The sequence below is a fragment of the Argopecten irradians genome, chromosome 1 (genome assembly GCF_041381155.1).
Source record: "Argopecten irradians isolate NY chromosome 1, Ai_NY, whole genome shotgun sequence".
Lineage (NCBI taxonomy): Eukaryota > Metazoa > Mollusca > Bivalvia > Pectinida > Pectinidae > Argopecten > Argopecten irradians.
This window is the reverse complement of record NC_091134.1, coordinates 28,894,380-28,910,010: the sequence shown is the minus strand read 5'-3', so window position 1 is coordinate 28,910,010 and position 15,631 is coordinate 28,894,380. Positions and strand designations below refer to the sequence as shown.

General features: G+C 35.7%; 2 protein-coding genes across 2 annotated transcripts in view; one reads left to right on the top strand and one right to left on the bottom strand.

Moving 5' to 3' along the window:
* The window catches only part of LOC138323227 (autophagy protein 5-like), a 15,092-nt gene extending 14,285 nt beyond the window's left edge, over positions 1 to 807 (bottom strand). Inside the window, exon 1 of the mRNA XM_069267657.1 lies at positions 674 to 807. The gene's annotated coding sequence lies outside the window, so the exon portion shown is untranslated. The remainder of the gene's footprint in view (positions 1 to 673) is intronic.
* On the top strand, positions 776 to 15,631 carry LOC138323211 (protein phosphatase 1 regulatory subunit 7-like). The gene is made up of 9 exons (XM_069267632.1): positions 776 to 878; positions 2,511 to 2,709; positions 4,656 to 4,721; positions 6,564 to 6,694; positions 7,334 to 7,496; positions 10,132 to 10,248; positions 12,239 to 12,343; positions 14,544 to 14,630; positions 14,966 to 15,631. Exons 1-9 carry the CDS (start codon positions 871 to 873, stop codon positions 15,161 to 15,163), a joined length of 1,074 nt encoding a protein of 357 aa, XP_069123733.1. The 5' UTR covers positions 776 to 870; the 3' UTR covers positions 15,164 to 15,631.

Genomic DNA, 15,631 nt, shown 5'->3' with positions numbered 1-15,631 from the left:
ATGAAGCGCACTTGCGATTTGTTGGATTTGCAGCTGTGCAGTTGGCATTCATATTGGCTATATGAATGCCAACTGAAAGACGTTCAATGCTTATATTTACATTTGGTTACAATTTTATGTTGAAATACAAAGGATTTTTGCATCTATAATGAATTAATCGATCGTTATCGTGAAGGATGTAACAGCCGTTTTCCATGATTGCTGGCACGACAATTGCGTCACAATGATAATGACGTCATGATAAGGGATTGAAGTTCATTGTCAATATGACTGCCAACTGCGCTTGGTAAGGTTACATAGTGGGACTGCAGTGAAAATGTTAAATTGATGGTGATGAAAGTCACATGACTAAACTGACTGAATGTTGTATTCTGTAAATGGCGTATTACTTGAGAGCAGTGCCAAAAAATGTATGGCAAAACCCATCGAAAACATACCAAACTCTGAAAATAACGTGAATTATAACAACAGTATAACTTGCAACATTTACTGATTTTTGGACTATTGGTCCTTAGGCCTATCAGACCTTAGGACTAACGGGCCTTCGGACTAAAGTGACTTCGGACTAAAGTGAAACTGATAAAGTGCATGCATTCCAAAAGTGTTAACGTCCACTCCGAGTCCTCAGAATCAGGCGATGATTTGATTTGCGAAGTTGCATGAATACACTTACCTTCATTCAAACACCGTTTGTTTGGACGTTTCATAGAGGGTAGCAAACGCTTTACCCGGAAGTAACGTTAACGTCAATTTGCTACTAACTTCCGGCGGTATAACCTAAGTGCACTCACGGCGGAAGTTCACCCCTGTTATGGCCAATTAGCGCATGCGTCCTGTGACGGATCTCACGGTGTAAACAACGACATTTTGATGAAGCGGTAAGTAGAAAAACTACGGCAGGCAATCCACTAGTCTAAGTCATTAGTCCTTCACATCGTCTACATAGGCATATATCAAATTAACGAAAAGGAGACACGGTTTAATAAAATAAATGCTGTAGTGTAAAGCATTATGTATGATATAGTCATGTTCGTTTAATTTGAATCGTTTCACATCATCACTGTCTATCGCCGGTAGGCTACTGTAAGACATTCTGGTTTTGTGAAAGAAGATTTAATTTATCTGTTTAAAATTGGTCTGAAAGTGATGCATCGTATGGTTTCTAGCGTCTTCCAAATTACGACGCAGAATACATGTGTAAAACAACAGGTAAAATACACATTCCTGTCGAGTGACCAAACCAGAAATCAAACCCGGGTCATCAGTGTGTAAAAGTTAAAACTAAGGCTCTACCACAGGGGTATTTTTTTATATATGTATTACTATATATTATTGACAGAACGTCAAACTCCTGTGGCTCTACTGACAGAGCCAAAGAAGCATGTTCTGTCAGCTGAGTAACAAAGACCATATTTAACACTAATGTTATGTACAAACCACACCGGCCTTTTGATCTCCTTTTACACTACTCCCCTTCGGGCCTTGTTTTTCTTGAGATTTCCTAAATCTCAACTTGAGACTTTTTAACCACCTTCATATGTAGGGGTGTAACAAAACATGGGACTATTGATATATTGTGATTTGTGATTGTATGCCTCTCAACTCGATCAATCGATGGCAATTTAGAAAAGTCAAACACATCAATCGTCGATAGTTTCAATAGTCAGATATTTTTCTGTAACTTGGACTAAAATCATGTACTCATAGCGGTTTGATACAGTGTAACAGACTAAGAGTTTTGATAAAATGTCATTTTTCCATGCTTTCGGAATTCCGATCAAAACGCAAACACCGATAATGTTCTCAATCACGATCTTGATTTCGTTTGAGTTGGTACTGACGCTAGTACATTGTAGGTGAAGGGAAGTAACTCTAAACCATTACTGCACTAGATATACATAATGATGACGGCCCATCCATCAACCATCCAATGATGCATAAACTTTTCACATTTTTTGCCTAAAATTGCCAAAAATGATCCTGACATTATCCCCAACCAAGAGTTTATATTTGTCTAATTGATTCGAAATCCAAGATGGCCACCACTGCTGCCATCTTGAAAACACAATTTTGAACTCTGAAGTTCTACCAGTGTGATTTATAACTGAAACTTGCCTGAAATGATTCTGACATGGTCCGACCAAATATTATTAATTTTTGGATTGGTCCGAAATCGAAAAGAGCAGTCACAGCTGCCATATTGAACTTCTTCAATTGCGATTTAGCTTCAACTTGAAATGATCCTGATGTGGGCCTGATCATTAAGTGTTGTTGTATTGCAGCTTGATCTGAAATCCAAGATAGCCATCATGTTGAACTTCTTCTCAAGATCTGTATACCACTGCAAATTTTTTTGTGTTATTTTTTGTTATTTTTTGGGAATCCAAAATGGCCACCATGACACCATATGTATAATTAATTTCCTATTTGTTTGTTGCCAAGGTTGTCAGATGAACGTAAGACATGTATCTTAATTGTTGTATATTGCTATTTCTTTGTCAATTAAAAAGGTACATCAAAACAAGAAGGAACATGTCCGAATCAAGTAAAGTAGCTAGTGGAGACACAGTACCAGACCCCCACAATACAGAGGCATTACACAGGCTCTCTACAGAGCAATTACAGAATGTCCCAGGGGTAGAAGTTGTAGGAATGCCTGCTCTCAACGAGGAGATTCGGGAGATTGTCATCGTGGATGCGAGTGCTTTGGTAAAATTTATATTTTAAAATATATATATATTTACCCGGTATAGGATATGTTTTCCCATACATATGTTAAGTAAATCTATTCCTATATATATGTATCCCCCCTCCCTCAAATAAGTCAATTTCCACAGATATAGGATATGTATCTCCATGAATTGGCACCATTTAGATGAGGCCCAAATTATATATAATAAAGGGTAACAGATATAGTAGTAGGGTCCAAAGGGGAAATTTGAAAAAAAAAATTCTGGTGTAGGAATAAAATGATTGGTTTATATTTAGTCTATATGGATAAAATGGGTCAGCTTTTGTTTAAAAACCTTGGCCCTGGGCCTGTCCGGGCCAAATTTCCTCAAAACCTTCTTTTGTTTTAGGAATAAAACGATTTTGATTCAAATTTTGTCTGCAACATTAACATTAATGTGTTTTGGAGAATAATATTTAAATACTAACTGCATACATTCAAATTTATAATAAAAATTAATCCACATGCATATTTGATCATTACAAATTCCTTTACTTTTAGTTCATCATTCAAAAAAAAGGTGGGGGTCAATTTGATCAAATCGTATTATCTCTTATATTGTATCATAATAGCTATGAAGCTTTCTCAGTTCTTACTTTTATCCATTATTCTGATTGGCTACACACATAGGTACTATTTGCAATAGTGCCCGGGCAGTAATCCACATACAGGAGATAATCCACATACAGTGGATAATCCACATACAGGGGTAATCCACATACAGGGATAATCCACATACAGTGGATAATTCACATACAGGTGGTAATTCACATACAGTGGATAATCCACATTCAGTGGATAATCCACATTCAGGGGATAATCCACACACTTGGATAATCCACATACAGGGGATAATCCACATACAGGGGATAATCCACATAGAGTGGATATCCACATGCAGAGGATAATCCACATACAGAGAATAATCCACATACAGAGAATAATCCACATACAGGGGATAATCCACATAGAGTGGATAATGGCCAAATAGGGGTTGAACAGTTTTCAATCAAACAATTATACATCCCTTTCCAAAGTCTCACTTTGTTTCATCTCCATGTTTGTTGTACAAATGTTAACCCACTTACTACGAAACCTGAACAAAGAATTTGAAGGGTCCCCAGGAATTAGTAATAACAGGGTTGGACTGCACCTTCTTATTTCTTCTAGTAAATATGAAGTTTGTTCAAGATTGCACTCTATTGTATATTAGACAAAAGCTATCAGAAAGTAGACAAAAAATGGCAAAAATTGTTAAATTTGCTAAATTAATGCATATTTTGGATGGTTACTGTGTGTTGATTGGGAACTAAAACTGCTAATTAGAAAATTGAATCAGGGATGAACTTAAAAATATTTCAAATACAACTTAATTAGTTTCCTTACACTTAGTTTAAAAACTTGATAAATTTTTATCAGCCAAATAAGGTTCAAAACATACATAGTCCTTTGGTCAGAAACCTCCTTGCTGGAAGGGAAATAGAGTTTGCATATGTAGACATTGGGTCTGACCCCCAAAAAGCTAAAGGGGCAGGGCCCATTAGGGGTAAACAGAGGTAAATCCTTTAAATCGGTATAGCTACTAGTCATAGAGTTATGCAAGGGTTGTAACTGAATTTGGCCAGACACATCCTAATTAGGGGAAGGGAAACAGAGTTTGTATAAATCTCAGCTCTGGCCCACCGGGAGTAAAAGAGGCCGGCACATAAACGGTAAACAGAGGTTAATACTTTAAATTGCTTCTACTACTAGTCATAAAGTTCTGTATGGAATTGTAACCAAATTTGGCTTGAAACATCCATGGGGGAAGAGGAACAAAGAGTTCGTATAAATCACTGCTGCTTGTATGATTCCCTTGGATGGAAAGCCTAGGATTTTGGCCAAGTAGGAAAATTATAGGTAAATCTGTTATTGTTATTTTCAGGACATAGATTTAAATCAAGGAAAAATTGCAAAGATTGAAAATTTGGAAACATTGACACAAGTTGAGGTAATGTATACTTTAATAAAATATTTTACACAATGCTGTTGAAAAAAATATGATTGGTAATTAAGTGATCAGTCATATTTGCATTATTAGCTTACCTAGCTGTCCAAAAGGAGAGTGAGGTTTTTCTTTTCCCTTTTAAAATTTTTTTCACCAGAATTTTGAGACCTAGAGTCCTGATGGTGGAATGATGGGCAACAAAATTTGTTCAAATTTTGAATGACCTTTATATTCATTCAAGGAGATCACAGGAGTCAACTAGGCTAAAATCTTGTCTAAAAGTTTGTTCAAATCAATGCATATTTATTTTAGGATCGACTGGTAAACAAGATACCCAACAGGCAGCCATCTTTGATTTGGACATTTGAAGTCTGTAATCGTTTTTTCTCAGAAAATGCTGAAGGGATTTTCCTCAAATCTATTATATTCGACCCAATAAGCGCCCAGGGCGCTTAAAAAATTGATAAAAATGGAAAGGTGCTAGTAAGTCAAAATAATTGCAAATTCATACTGTTTTTATGTAGTTTTGGTCCTTATTTGTGCTTGGGCAATTGAAATTGAGGCCTCAAAAATGGGGAGGGGCGCTTATAGGGACATGGGCGCTTATTGGGTCGAATAAGGTATTCAGTTTTTCTATCTTCTATTTATGAATATTCTTTCTTCAAATTAGCTTTCGCATTATAGTATTCACTGATTCCATAATTACACAATGTATATATTTGAGATAGAAAATAACACATAAATCAGATCATCCGTTTATCATTTTGTAGTTTGATTATCAATCAATATTAAGTTTTTGCTGTTTAAGTTGACTTTTATATGTTCCCTCCATTTATTATTTGAGCTTCTCTATTAAGATCACTTTCAAATAATCCCTTGAGTGGACGTCTTATATAATAATTATAGCAAATTTGACTGTAGTTTCTTTTGAGTAAGCGAATGCTTTGAAAAAAGAGAAGACAAAGCAGGGAAAAGATCAGATCATTCCTTTGAACTCCTTAGTAGAAAATACCAAATCTCGACAATAGTAAGGCCCCAATTTCTATAATGCTCCCCTCCTCCTTTTTTAAGCTTTTTTAAGCTTTAAGTTCACTTACTTTTAAATCAATTGCAGACTGAAACCTGAGTTCATTTTGTTAAGAACAGTTATTTGGTTAAAACATTCAGACACTCCTCCATGTTATGTCCATGTTGTCAAAAAGTTTAAATCAAAATAATTGAGGTGGTTTAACATAGTCCACTTGGCTTATATGATAACCCACTAAGATATGTGACAACTGTACTCGCAGAAATCTAACCCAAAATTTGTTTAATATTCAGCGAGATTTTAACTAATGACTGTCAAAGATAAAATTCTGATGATGTATAGGCGTGATCAAATTAGAAACTTATAAATGCTAATTATGTCACAACAAACATAAAGTGACATTAATAACTATGGAAGAGTAGTTAGTAGACTTGTCCCCAATAGGTGAATATACCTATTTAATAGTGTTTCCCGTAGATGTAAAATCGAACAACTACTTGAGCTCGTCTGTGAATTTTATATTTTATATGGTTTTAGATTCTAATGTGTATGGTAGGTATTGGGATATAAACAAGTACTATAAAATGCATACAAACATTTTAATAATGATTTGTATGATCATTACTTTGCTCCATTAGCAGTAATTAGCACCAATAGTAGCTCTAAAGACAATACAATTTTCTGTCTAAGTCTTTTGAGCTACAATATTGCAGCTATATATAATAGCCAAACAACACATGAGCAACCTAGTTTGAATGAAAGTTTTTATTGCACCTGAGTTCATTTTGTTAAGAACAGTTTTTGTTAACTACTTTCAGACACTATGCCTGAGGCAAAATTTAATTAAAAAGATTGAGGGTTTATCCACATTAGTCCATCTAAAAGAACTTGACTTATATGATAACCAACTTGAAGTGATTGAAAACTTGGAGGAGCTGCGTAATCTGGAGTAAGTATTACAAATTCTAACCCAATTTGAACTTTAATATTCAGTGAATTTACTATGATGTCAAAGATAAAATCTGATGATGTATAGGGTGATCAAATTAGAAACTTTAAATGCTAATTATGTCACACAAATAAAGTGGACATTCTAGATCTATGTATTATTAAGTCTCGCAAACGAAGTAGGGGACTTAAAATTGGACTTTTCACCAATAGTGAATATACCTATTGGAAGTGTTATGTTTCTTATTATAAGCTAACTGATACTTACAATATATAATAATTTTTTCTGTATTAAAACGGTAGGTAGGTATCTGTAATTGTTTCTTCCTTTATCAGATTATACCCCCACTCCACCCCACTTCTTTTTAACATTTTGGGCAAAGTGTCTTTTCAACACTAATGAATTTTAACATCATATCCATATTGGTCTTGACTGACACTCAGGGGCCTGGGGGGAGGGGTCAAAATCACTGAAATTTCAAAATTCTTCATCTTAATTTGCAGGTAAAATACTCTTCGATATTTTCATAGATTGAAAAATCTTAGGCTCTTTACAAATAAAAGTGTCAATTACTGTTTATTTGTCTTTGTTTCATTCTGTATCAGAACTCAGGTAACCATTAACGTTTGTTTTCTATAGGCAGCTTGACTTGTCATTTAACCGTCTGAAGACCATAGAGGGACTGGACAATCTGCTGTCCTTACAGAAGCTATACTTCGTACACAATAAGATAGAAAGGATCCAAAACATTGAACATCTAGTACAACTGCGTATGCTTGAGCTTGGTGCTAACAGAATTCGGGTAACAATCTTTTTGTGAGAGGGCTCTTATTTTAGAATCAATGTTAATATGAACCTAAGAACACTTTTATATTAAATATTAAACCAATACCAAGCCAGGATGGTTAAAGTCACTGTAAATTGGTACTTACTAAGTACTTTGTATGATTTTTAGGGGAGTAAATAAAAGGAAATCTATAAATCTATGAAATAATGCGTTTGCGGGGGGTATTAAATTGGACTCCATCTGTCCGAGATTCTTTTCCGGGCTATAACTCAGAAACAATTCAACACAACTTCATGACGCTTTCTGTATGTAATAGACAAGTGCCCTTGTTGTGCCTTTTGTTATTGTGGACTTTCCGTTTTTGATATTTTTAGGTCACCTGACCATAGGTCATGGTGACCTATTTTGACAGTCTTTTGTCTGTTGTCGTGCGTCTACCCTTAACATTTGGTTATGACCGCATTAACTTGAGTAAATATAAAACGAGCTTAATGAAACTTTGTATGTAGACTAACGTTGGAACAAATTTAGCTACTTGAACACTGGTGTTTTGACAACTTCGGAAAAACTCCACTGTGTAAGCGTGCGTCAGCCTCGCCTCGCTGCACAATAACGGTCACCGAGTTCACACATATGGCCGAGAACAAATACTTTATGTTATTACGCTATATATGAACTTTTTTTGCAAAATTTAATACCTACTTAAAAGTTCTGATCTGATAAAATAAAAGTATCTCTTGAAATTTACTTTGTTTGTCATGTTTATTTTACACTAAAATATTGAACTTTTTTGTCGTCGCGGATGAATAATTCTACCTTACGTGCAGCGTCATCATTCGCTGTTCAATTGAGTAAGCTCCTCCCACGTTTGACCGGACTTTTATTGAATAATTACGTCACTTTCAAATGACGATTTTATTGCATAAAATATAAATAAAAAGTCGTGTGAGTGTGAATATAGGGATTGGATTCTGTTTTTATGTTTAACCATGCTTGTATGGCAGCAATTCCTCTAAGAATATACTTCAATATGGGGCGCTAACGCGCCCCATAGAATATATTCTTAGAGGAATTGCTCCATAACAAGCATGGTTAACATAAAAACGAAATCCAATCCCTATGTGGACGCGATAACTTAAGTACATATAAACTGAGCTTAATGAAACTTTGTGAGTAGACTAACAATGGAACGATCATGAATGTGTTCCAAAATCAGCACAATTCAACAGTAATTCATGGAGTTATTCCCCCTTTGCACTTATAATTACTATATTGGACCTTGTGAACGTGATAACTTTAGTACCTATATACAGAGCTTAAATGAAAACTTTGCATGTAGACTAACATTGGATAGATCTTTGGACAAGTACGAAAAATCGACCTGATTCGCTTATAACTTACGAAGTTATTGCCCTTTGCAATAATAATTATTGAACCTTGTGAACACAATAACTTGAGTAAATATGAACCGAGCTTAATGAAATGTTGTATGTAGACTAAACATTTGAAATATCCCGAGCGAGTTCAAAAATCAGCTTGATCCAACGATAATTTACAGAGTTATTGCCCTTTGCACTAATAATTATTTTTGGACCTTGTGAATACAATAAATTGCACCAAGCTTAATGAAACTTTGTATGTAGACCTATTAGATGTATGTTCCTATTTCGTGAACAAAAGACATTAGTTGGCTAGTAAATTACATAACTAATTTGTATCAAATATCAGGTGACCGTTAAGGCCCATGGGCCTCTTGTATCTAGATCTGTTACCATGGAAACTTAGTCAAGAATACCAAATTATTGTTTCTTTTGTTTTATGGGCTATACCTCCAAAACCATTGAATGCAGCAACTTGAAACTTTCTGTATATATCAGACAAGTGCCAGTTGTGCCTTTTCCTATTGTGGACCTTCCATTTTTGGTAATTTTTCTGTTACCATGGAAACTTAGTCAAATATACCAAATTATTGGTTCCTTTTGTTTCGGGCTATAACTCCAAAAGTTGTGCCTTTTGCTATTGTAGACCTTCCATCTGCGATAATTATTTTGTTACATTGCGGGGGCGTGGGGAATATTGCCATATTTTGCAGCTCCTTGTTTAAAAGTAATATCAATGAAATGAAACAAAAAAGGAGGGGATTTATGCAGAATTTGAGTGTTTGCTGTTGGAAGAATACATTATTTCCTAAAACAAAATTGAAAGCTAAAGCTGACTGCAGAATTTTTAATCAAATAGATTTATGCTGTGTTACAGCATCCATCGGTGTCTGGCTTCAGATCAGTGTCATCTCATTTTCCATTTCAAGGACATCTTCTCAAAAACCAAGAATCTCAGAGAATCTTGCGAATCATTAGAGGTCTATAGATCTGATATTGCACCTGTATTGTACCGGAACAAATGGCTACCAAATTTATTCAAGTGTGTTTTTAAAGTCATTAGGGTAATTATATGTTGCCCACAGATGTAATAATGTCCAGTTGATGTTCAAAGAAATACCTTCAACATTTCCTATTCATTAAATATCAATAGGCCTTGATATCTATTTAGGCTTAATGCAAGCACCAGGCAAGCATATTGGCCCATTTGGCTAACTTATATTAATATGTTGATAATATAAGTGATTTATAGATTTCTTATTTTGGCACAGGTCATTGAAAATCTTTCACCACTGACGCGGCTAACAAGTCTATTCTTAGGAAAAAATAAACTAACAAAAATTGAAGGCTTAGACACCTTGGTCAACCTGACATGTCTCAGTCTACAGGTAAGTCCAATGTATAACTTCCTACTCTGACCTGTCTTTTTATAGTGAGAGAGTATGACATCTTACTACACATCTCCTTAGATTGAGAGAGTATGACATCCTACTCTGACCTGTCTCTTTAGAGTGAGAGAGTATGACATCTTACTCTGACCTGTCTCTTTAGAGTGAGAGAGTATGACATCCTACTTTGACCTGTCTCTTTAGAGTGAGAGAGTATGACATCTTACTACACATCTCCTTAGATTGAGAGAGTATGACATCCTAATCTGACCTGTCTCTTTAGAGTGAGAGAGTATGACATCTTACTACACATCTCCTTAGAGTGAGAGAGTATGACATCCTACTCTGACCTGTATCTTTAGAGTGAGAGAGTATGACATCCTACTCTGACCTGTCTCTTTAGAGTGAGAGAGTATGACATCTTACTACACATCTCTTTAGAGTGAGAGAGTATGACATCCTACTCTGACCTGTCTCTTTAGAGTGAGAGAGTATGACATCCTACTCTGATCTGTATCTTTAGAGTGAGAGAGTATGACATCCTACTTTGACCTGTCTCTTTAGAGTGAGAGAGTATGACATCTTACTACACATCTCCTTAGATTGAGAGAGTATGACATCCTACTCTGACCTGTCTCTTTAGAGTGAGAGAGTATGACATCCTACTCTGACCTGTCTCTTTAGAGTGAGAGAGTATGACATCCTACTCTGATCTGTATCTTTAGATGTGAGAGAGTATGACATCCTACTCTGACCTGTCTCTTTAGAGTGAGAGAGTATGACATCTTACTCTGACCTGTCTCTTTAGAATGAGAGAGTATGACATCCTACTCTGACCTGTCTCTTTAGAGTGAGAGAGTATGACATCCTACTCTGACACTGTACTCTTTTAGAGTGAGAGAGTATGACATCTTACTACACATCTGTATCTTCAAGACATTGAGAGAGTATGACATCCAGACTCTGACACTGTCTCTTTAGAGTGAGAGAGTATGACATCTTACTACACATCTCTTTAGAGTGAGAGAGTATGACATCCTACTCTGATCTGTATCTTTAGAGTGAGAGAGTATGACATCCTACTCTGACCTGTCTCTTTAGAGTGAGAGAGTATGACATCTTACTACACATCTCCTTAGTAGTGAGAGAGTATGACATCCTACTCTGACCTGTCTCTTTAGAGTGAGAGAGTATGACATCCCTACTCTGAGCTGTATCTTTAGAGTGAGAGACTATGACATCCTACTTTGACCTGTCTCTTTAGAGTGAGAGAGTATGACATCCTACTTTGACCTGTCTCTTTAGAGTGAGAGAGTATGACATCCTACTCTGAGCTGTATCTTTAGAGTGAGAGAGTATGACATCTTACTTTAGTAGGTCTGTTAGTATATTATATCCTACTTTAGTAGGTATTCCGGTATATTCTCTTGGGATCCTGGACATTTCTTGTATCCCAGTGGAAATAAAGTTAGGTGAAGTGGTTTCTGGAATTGGCTTGCTGTCCATCTGTCTGTAGAAAACTCCTTCTAAAACTATATATATGTACAATATGTAAGTCCATCTGTCTGTAGAAAACTCCTTCTAAACTATATATATGTACAATATGTAAGTCCATCTGTCTGTAGAAAACTCCTTCTAAACTATATATATGTACAATATGTAAGTCCATCTGTCTGTAGAAAACTCCTTCTAAACTATATATATGTACAATATGTAAGTCCATCTGTCTGTAGAAAACTCCTTCTAAACTATATATATGTACAATATGTAAGTCCATCTGTCTGTAGAAAACTCCTTCTAAACTATATATATGTACAATATGTAAGTCCATCTGTCTGTAGAAAACTCCTTCTAAACTATATATATGTACAATATGTAAGTCCATCTGTCTGTAGAAAACTCCTTCTATAAAACTATATATATGTACAATATGTAAGTCCATCTGGGCCATTTTAATGTAATTGCAATGTCTTTATTTTATATGTCATAGTCCAACCGATTGGTGAAGATGGAGGGATTGGATGCCTTAGTGAACCTACAGGAATTGTATCTCAGTGATAATGGTATAGAAAGGATAGAGGGCATGGAACACAATGTAAGGAATAGTCATATATGCATGCATATGAAATCTTATCTTCAATATAATTATTATCATAAGGCTTAAGAGCTTAAGCCATGGTGCTGCCTCTGTTGTATTCCATCGCCTGCCGTCCATCCGTCTATCAACTTTCCTTTAAATCGCTACTAGTCATGGGTTTTTGCCTGGATTGTAATATAACCACATTTGACCAGAAACATTCTCTAGGGAAATGGAACAGAGTTTGTAGAAATTATCAATCTTTGCTCTGGGGTAGAAGGGGCTGGGTCAAAAGGAGGAGAAATATAGGTAACTCGTTTAAATCGTTACTAGTCATGGAGTTCTGCATGGGGTTATCACCAAATATGGCCCAACACATCCTTAGGGGAAGAACATAGTTTTTTAGGTCACCTGAGACGAAGTCTCATGTGGCCTATTCTGATAGCCTTTTGTCCGTCGTCTGTCATCTGACGATAAACAATTTATATTTTGACTTCTTCTCCGAAACTGCTGAAGCAATTTCAATGAAATTTTGCACAAACCTTCTAGTTTAAGGCATAAGGCCAATTAAAATTGTGAATATATGGTCCCCACCCCCAAGGGGGCTGTTGGAGAGTCAAAAAGGGGTACACTTGACAAAAATATCTCTACTCACAGATGTAGTAGAATCAAATACTCTTCATAGATAGAAAGGTCTTAAGGTCCTTTACAAAAAATGTGAATTATATGACCCGTGGGTCTCTTGTTTCCCCTTGGGGAGAAGGTCAAGTTTATTATAGTTTATATAGCGAAAACACATTTATTAGCATTTTTCACTCAATTTTCATATGAAATGAGTCAAACTTGGTTAAAATTATTAACCAGAGATCCATATTGGTCCTGGCTGACCCCCTAGGGGCAGAGGGGCAGGGCCAAAAGGGGTAAAATTGGCTAAAATTTCAAAAATCTTCTTCTAGGTAAATATCTGGAAATGGTTGAATCAAATACTCTTTATAAATGGAAAGGTCTTAAGTTGTTTTATATAAATTGTGAATTATATGACCCTTAGGTCTCATGTTTCCCCCTGGGGAGGGGGGCAAATTTATTATAGTTTATATAGGAAAATCACATTTATAAACATTATTTGTTCAATTTTCATAGGAAATGAGTCAAATTTGATTAGAATTATTAGCCTGAGATATAGCATTTTAGCATCCATATCGGTCTTCGCTGACCCCCTGGGGGACCAGAGGGGCAGGACCAAACAGGGTCAAAATGATCAAGATTTCAAAAAATACCTCTAAGTTCACAGGTTTGATGGAAGCAAATACTCTTCATAGTCTAAAAAGTCAAATTTATAAATCGCTGACCAACTTCAAGGCCCAGCATATAGTGTTTATATGTCTTTAATTTGTTTCATTCCCATGGGCCTCTTGTGTATAAATGATATATCTGACCAACTTGGGGCCAGAGGGTATTTCTCATTTTGGGAAAAAAGGGTAAATTGCTATCCCTGGATAAAGTGGACCAATGGTATCTCAAAGTTTGGACTTAAATCATTTTGGAACCGTAATAGCAAGATGAATGACATCCTTTTAGGAGAAATAAAGTAAATTCATTGAATTTTTTTTTTCTTTGAAATTTAGTATTTTGCTTAACCATTGCAGCCAGTATCCAGGCCCTTTAGACCTCTTGGTTAGTATAGTCAAAATGTTATGTCCATCGTCCTGCATTGTCTGCCATCCGCTAGCTGTAAACTTTTCATTTACACAAGTTCTTTTCAATAATAGTTAACCTAAAGGCCCCTGGGTACTAATTGGGCATGTATCATGCTGGAGTGAAGGGCTATCAATAACTAGGAGGCTTAGAGATCTGATATTGGGTCTGTATACAGCATGGTGGGATCAAGGGCTACCAAGTTTGTTGAAATGAATGATTTTTACCTTCATTCAATGTCACAGGGTGTCAAATAGGCAAAAATCTTTAAGGGACTTCTTGTCAATAAATAAGAGTACCAAAAAATCCTCTGAGAATATTCTTTACAAGTTCATACTATATATTGCACAAATTAGTCCTGACTGACATCAAATATGGCTGCTTGGTGGTTGTCAAATGGCTCAAAAATCTGTAAGGTTCTGTATCAGTTTTCTGACCATTTAAAGCTGCTAGGGCCGCCTTTTGATATTTTTACACCTCTTGTTTGATATTTTTAATGTTTTTTACTTATATCTTTTTTCAGCTCCAATTAAATACGTTGGATTTGGCATCAAACAGAATACAGAAGATTGAGAATGTTTCCCACCTTGTGGAACTACAGGAATTCTGGGTAATTAATGTGACTGTAGTACTAGTTAGACCATAAACTCTACCCCATAAGGTGTTCTAGATTAACATGTGAATAACAAAAAGATGATTGTATTCACAGTTGAAATATTTTGTTTTTAATGTATTATTTAGTGAACAGCAAAGTGTCATATAATGGTTCATGTTTTGTAGAAATTGATCCTAAGGACTGTGTATGGCCCTTTTTGGCCCCTAAATCCGTCAAATTGATAACGGCTGATGAAAAAGAAATCATTCATGTCTAAAACAGATTACAAATTGGTGGGAATAGAAAGGTTGTACGATTATTATTCATAGATGACTATTATATTTTTTCAGTTTAACGACAACAGAATGGATGACTGGAAAGATCTAGAGGAACTAGCACCAATAAAAATCCTTGAGACAGTCTACTTTGAACGCAATCCCTTATGGAAAGACCCAGAGAATGCAGGGCAGGCAGACCCAAATTATCGACGCAAAGTAAAATTGGCACTACCGCAAGTCCGACAGATAGATGCCACGTTATGCAAATGACACTAACATTGTCTTAAATTAAAAGATGTTACTGTGACCTAATACCAGTTTAAAACAAACATTGTTGATTAATGATTTTTTGGTGAAAAGAATCATTTATAGCAAAGGCTGTTTGCTCAACTGTTACCAACATTCTGAATTTTATGAATGACTTATGGCCAGGGCTGTCTTGGTGAATTATTCTTAAAATTTTTCTCATGCTGGCACACCTGCAGCTATTCAATACATGCCTTGTGAAAAGAAATCAACAACATCTAACACTCAGTCTGGTATTTGATGGCCATTCAAGGCCACATATCTTAGCACATTAGAATGTCATTAGCTAGCTTGATAAATATTGATAAACCGACCTACCACCATTTCTCAGAAAGAACTGAATGGATCTGTCTCAAATTTCATGTGCAGGTTCCCCTAGTGGTCTAGTTGTGCATATTGCATTTTGGGACAGATTAGTCAACAAGATGGTCG

Bases quoted from the DNA above. Each gene is read 5' to 3' on its own strand.
- LOC138323211 (XM_069267632.1), top strand. The intron at 7,497-10,131 runs GTAACAATCTTT...ATTTTGGCACAG, and splicing joins TTGGTGCTAACAGAATTCGG to GTCATTGAAAATCTTTCACC. The intron at 12,344-14,543 runs GTAAGGAATAGT...ATCTTTTTTCAG, and splicing joins TAGAGGGCATGGAACACAAT to CTCCAATTAAATACGTTGGA.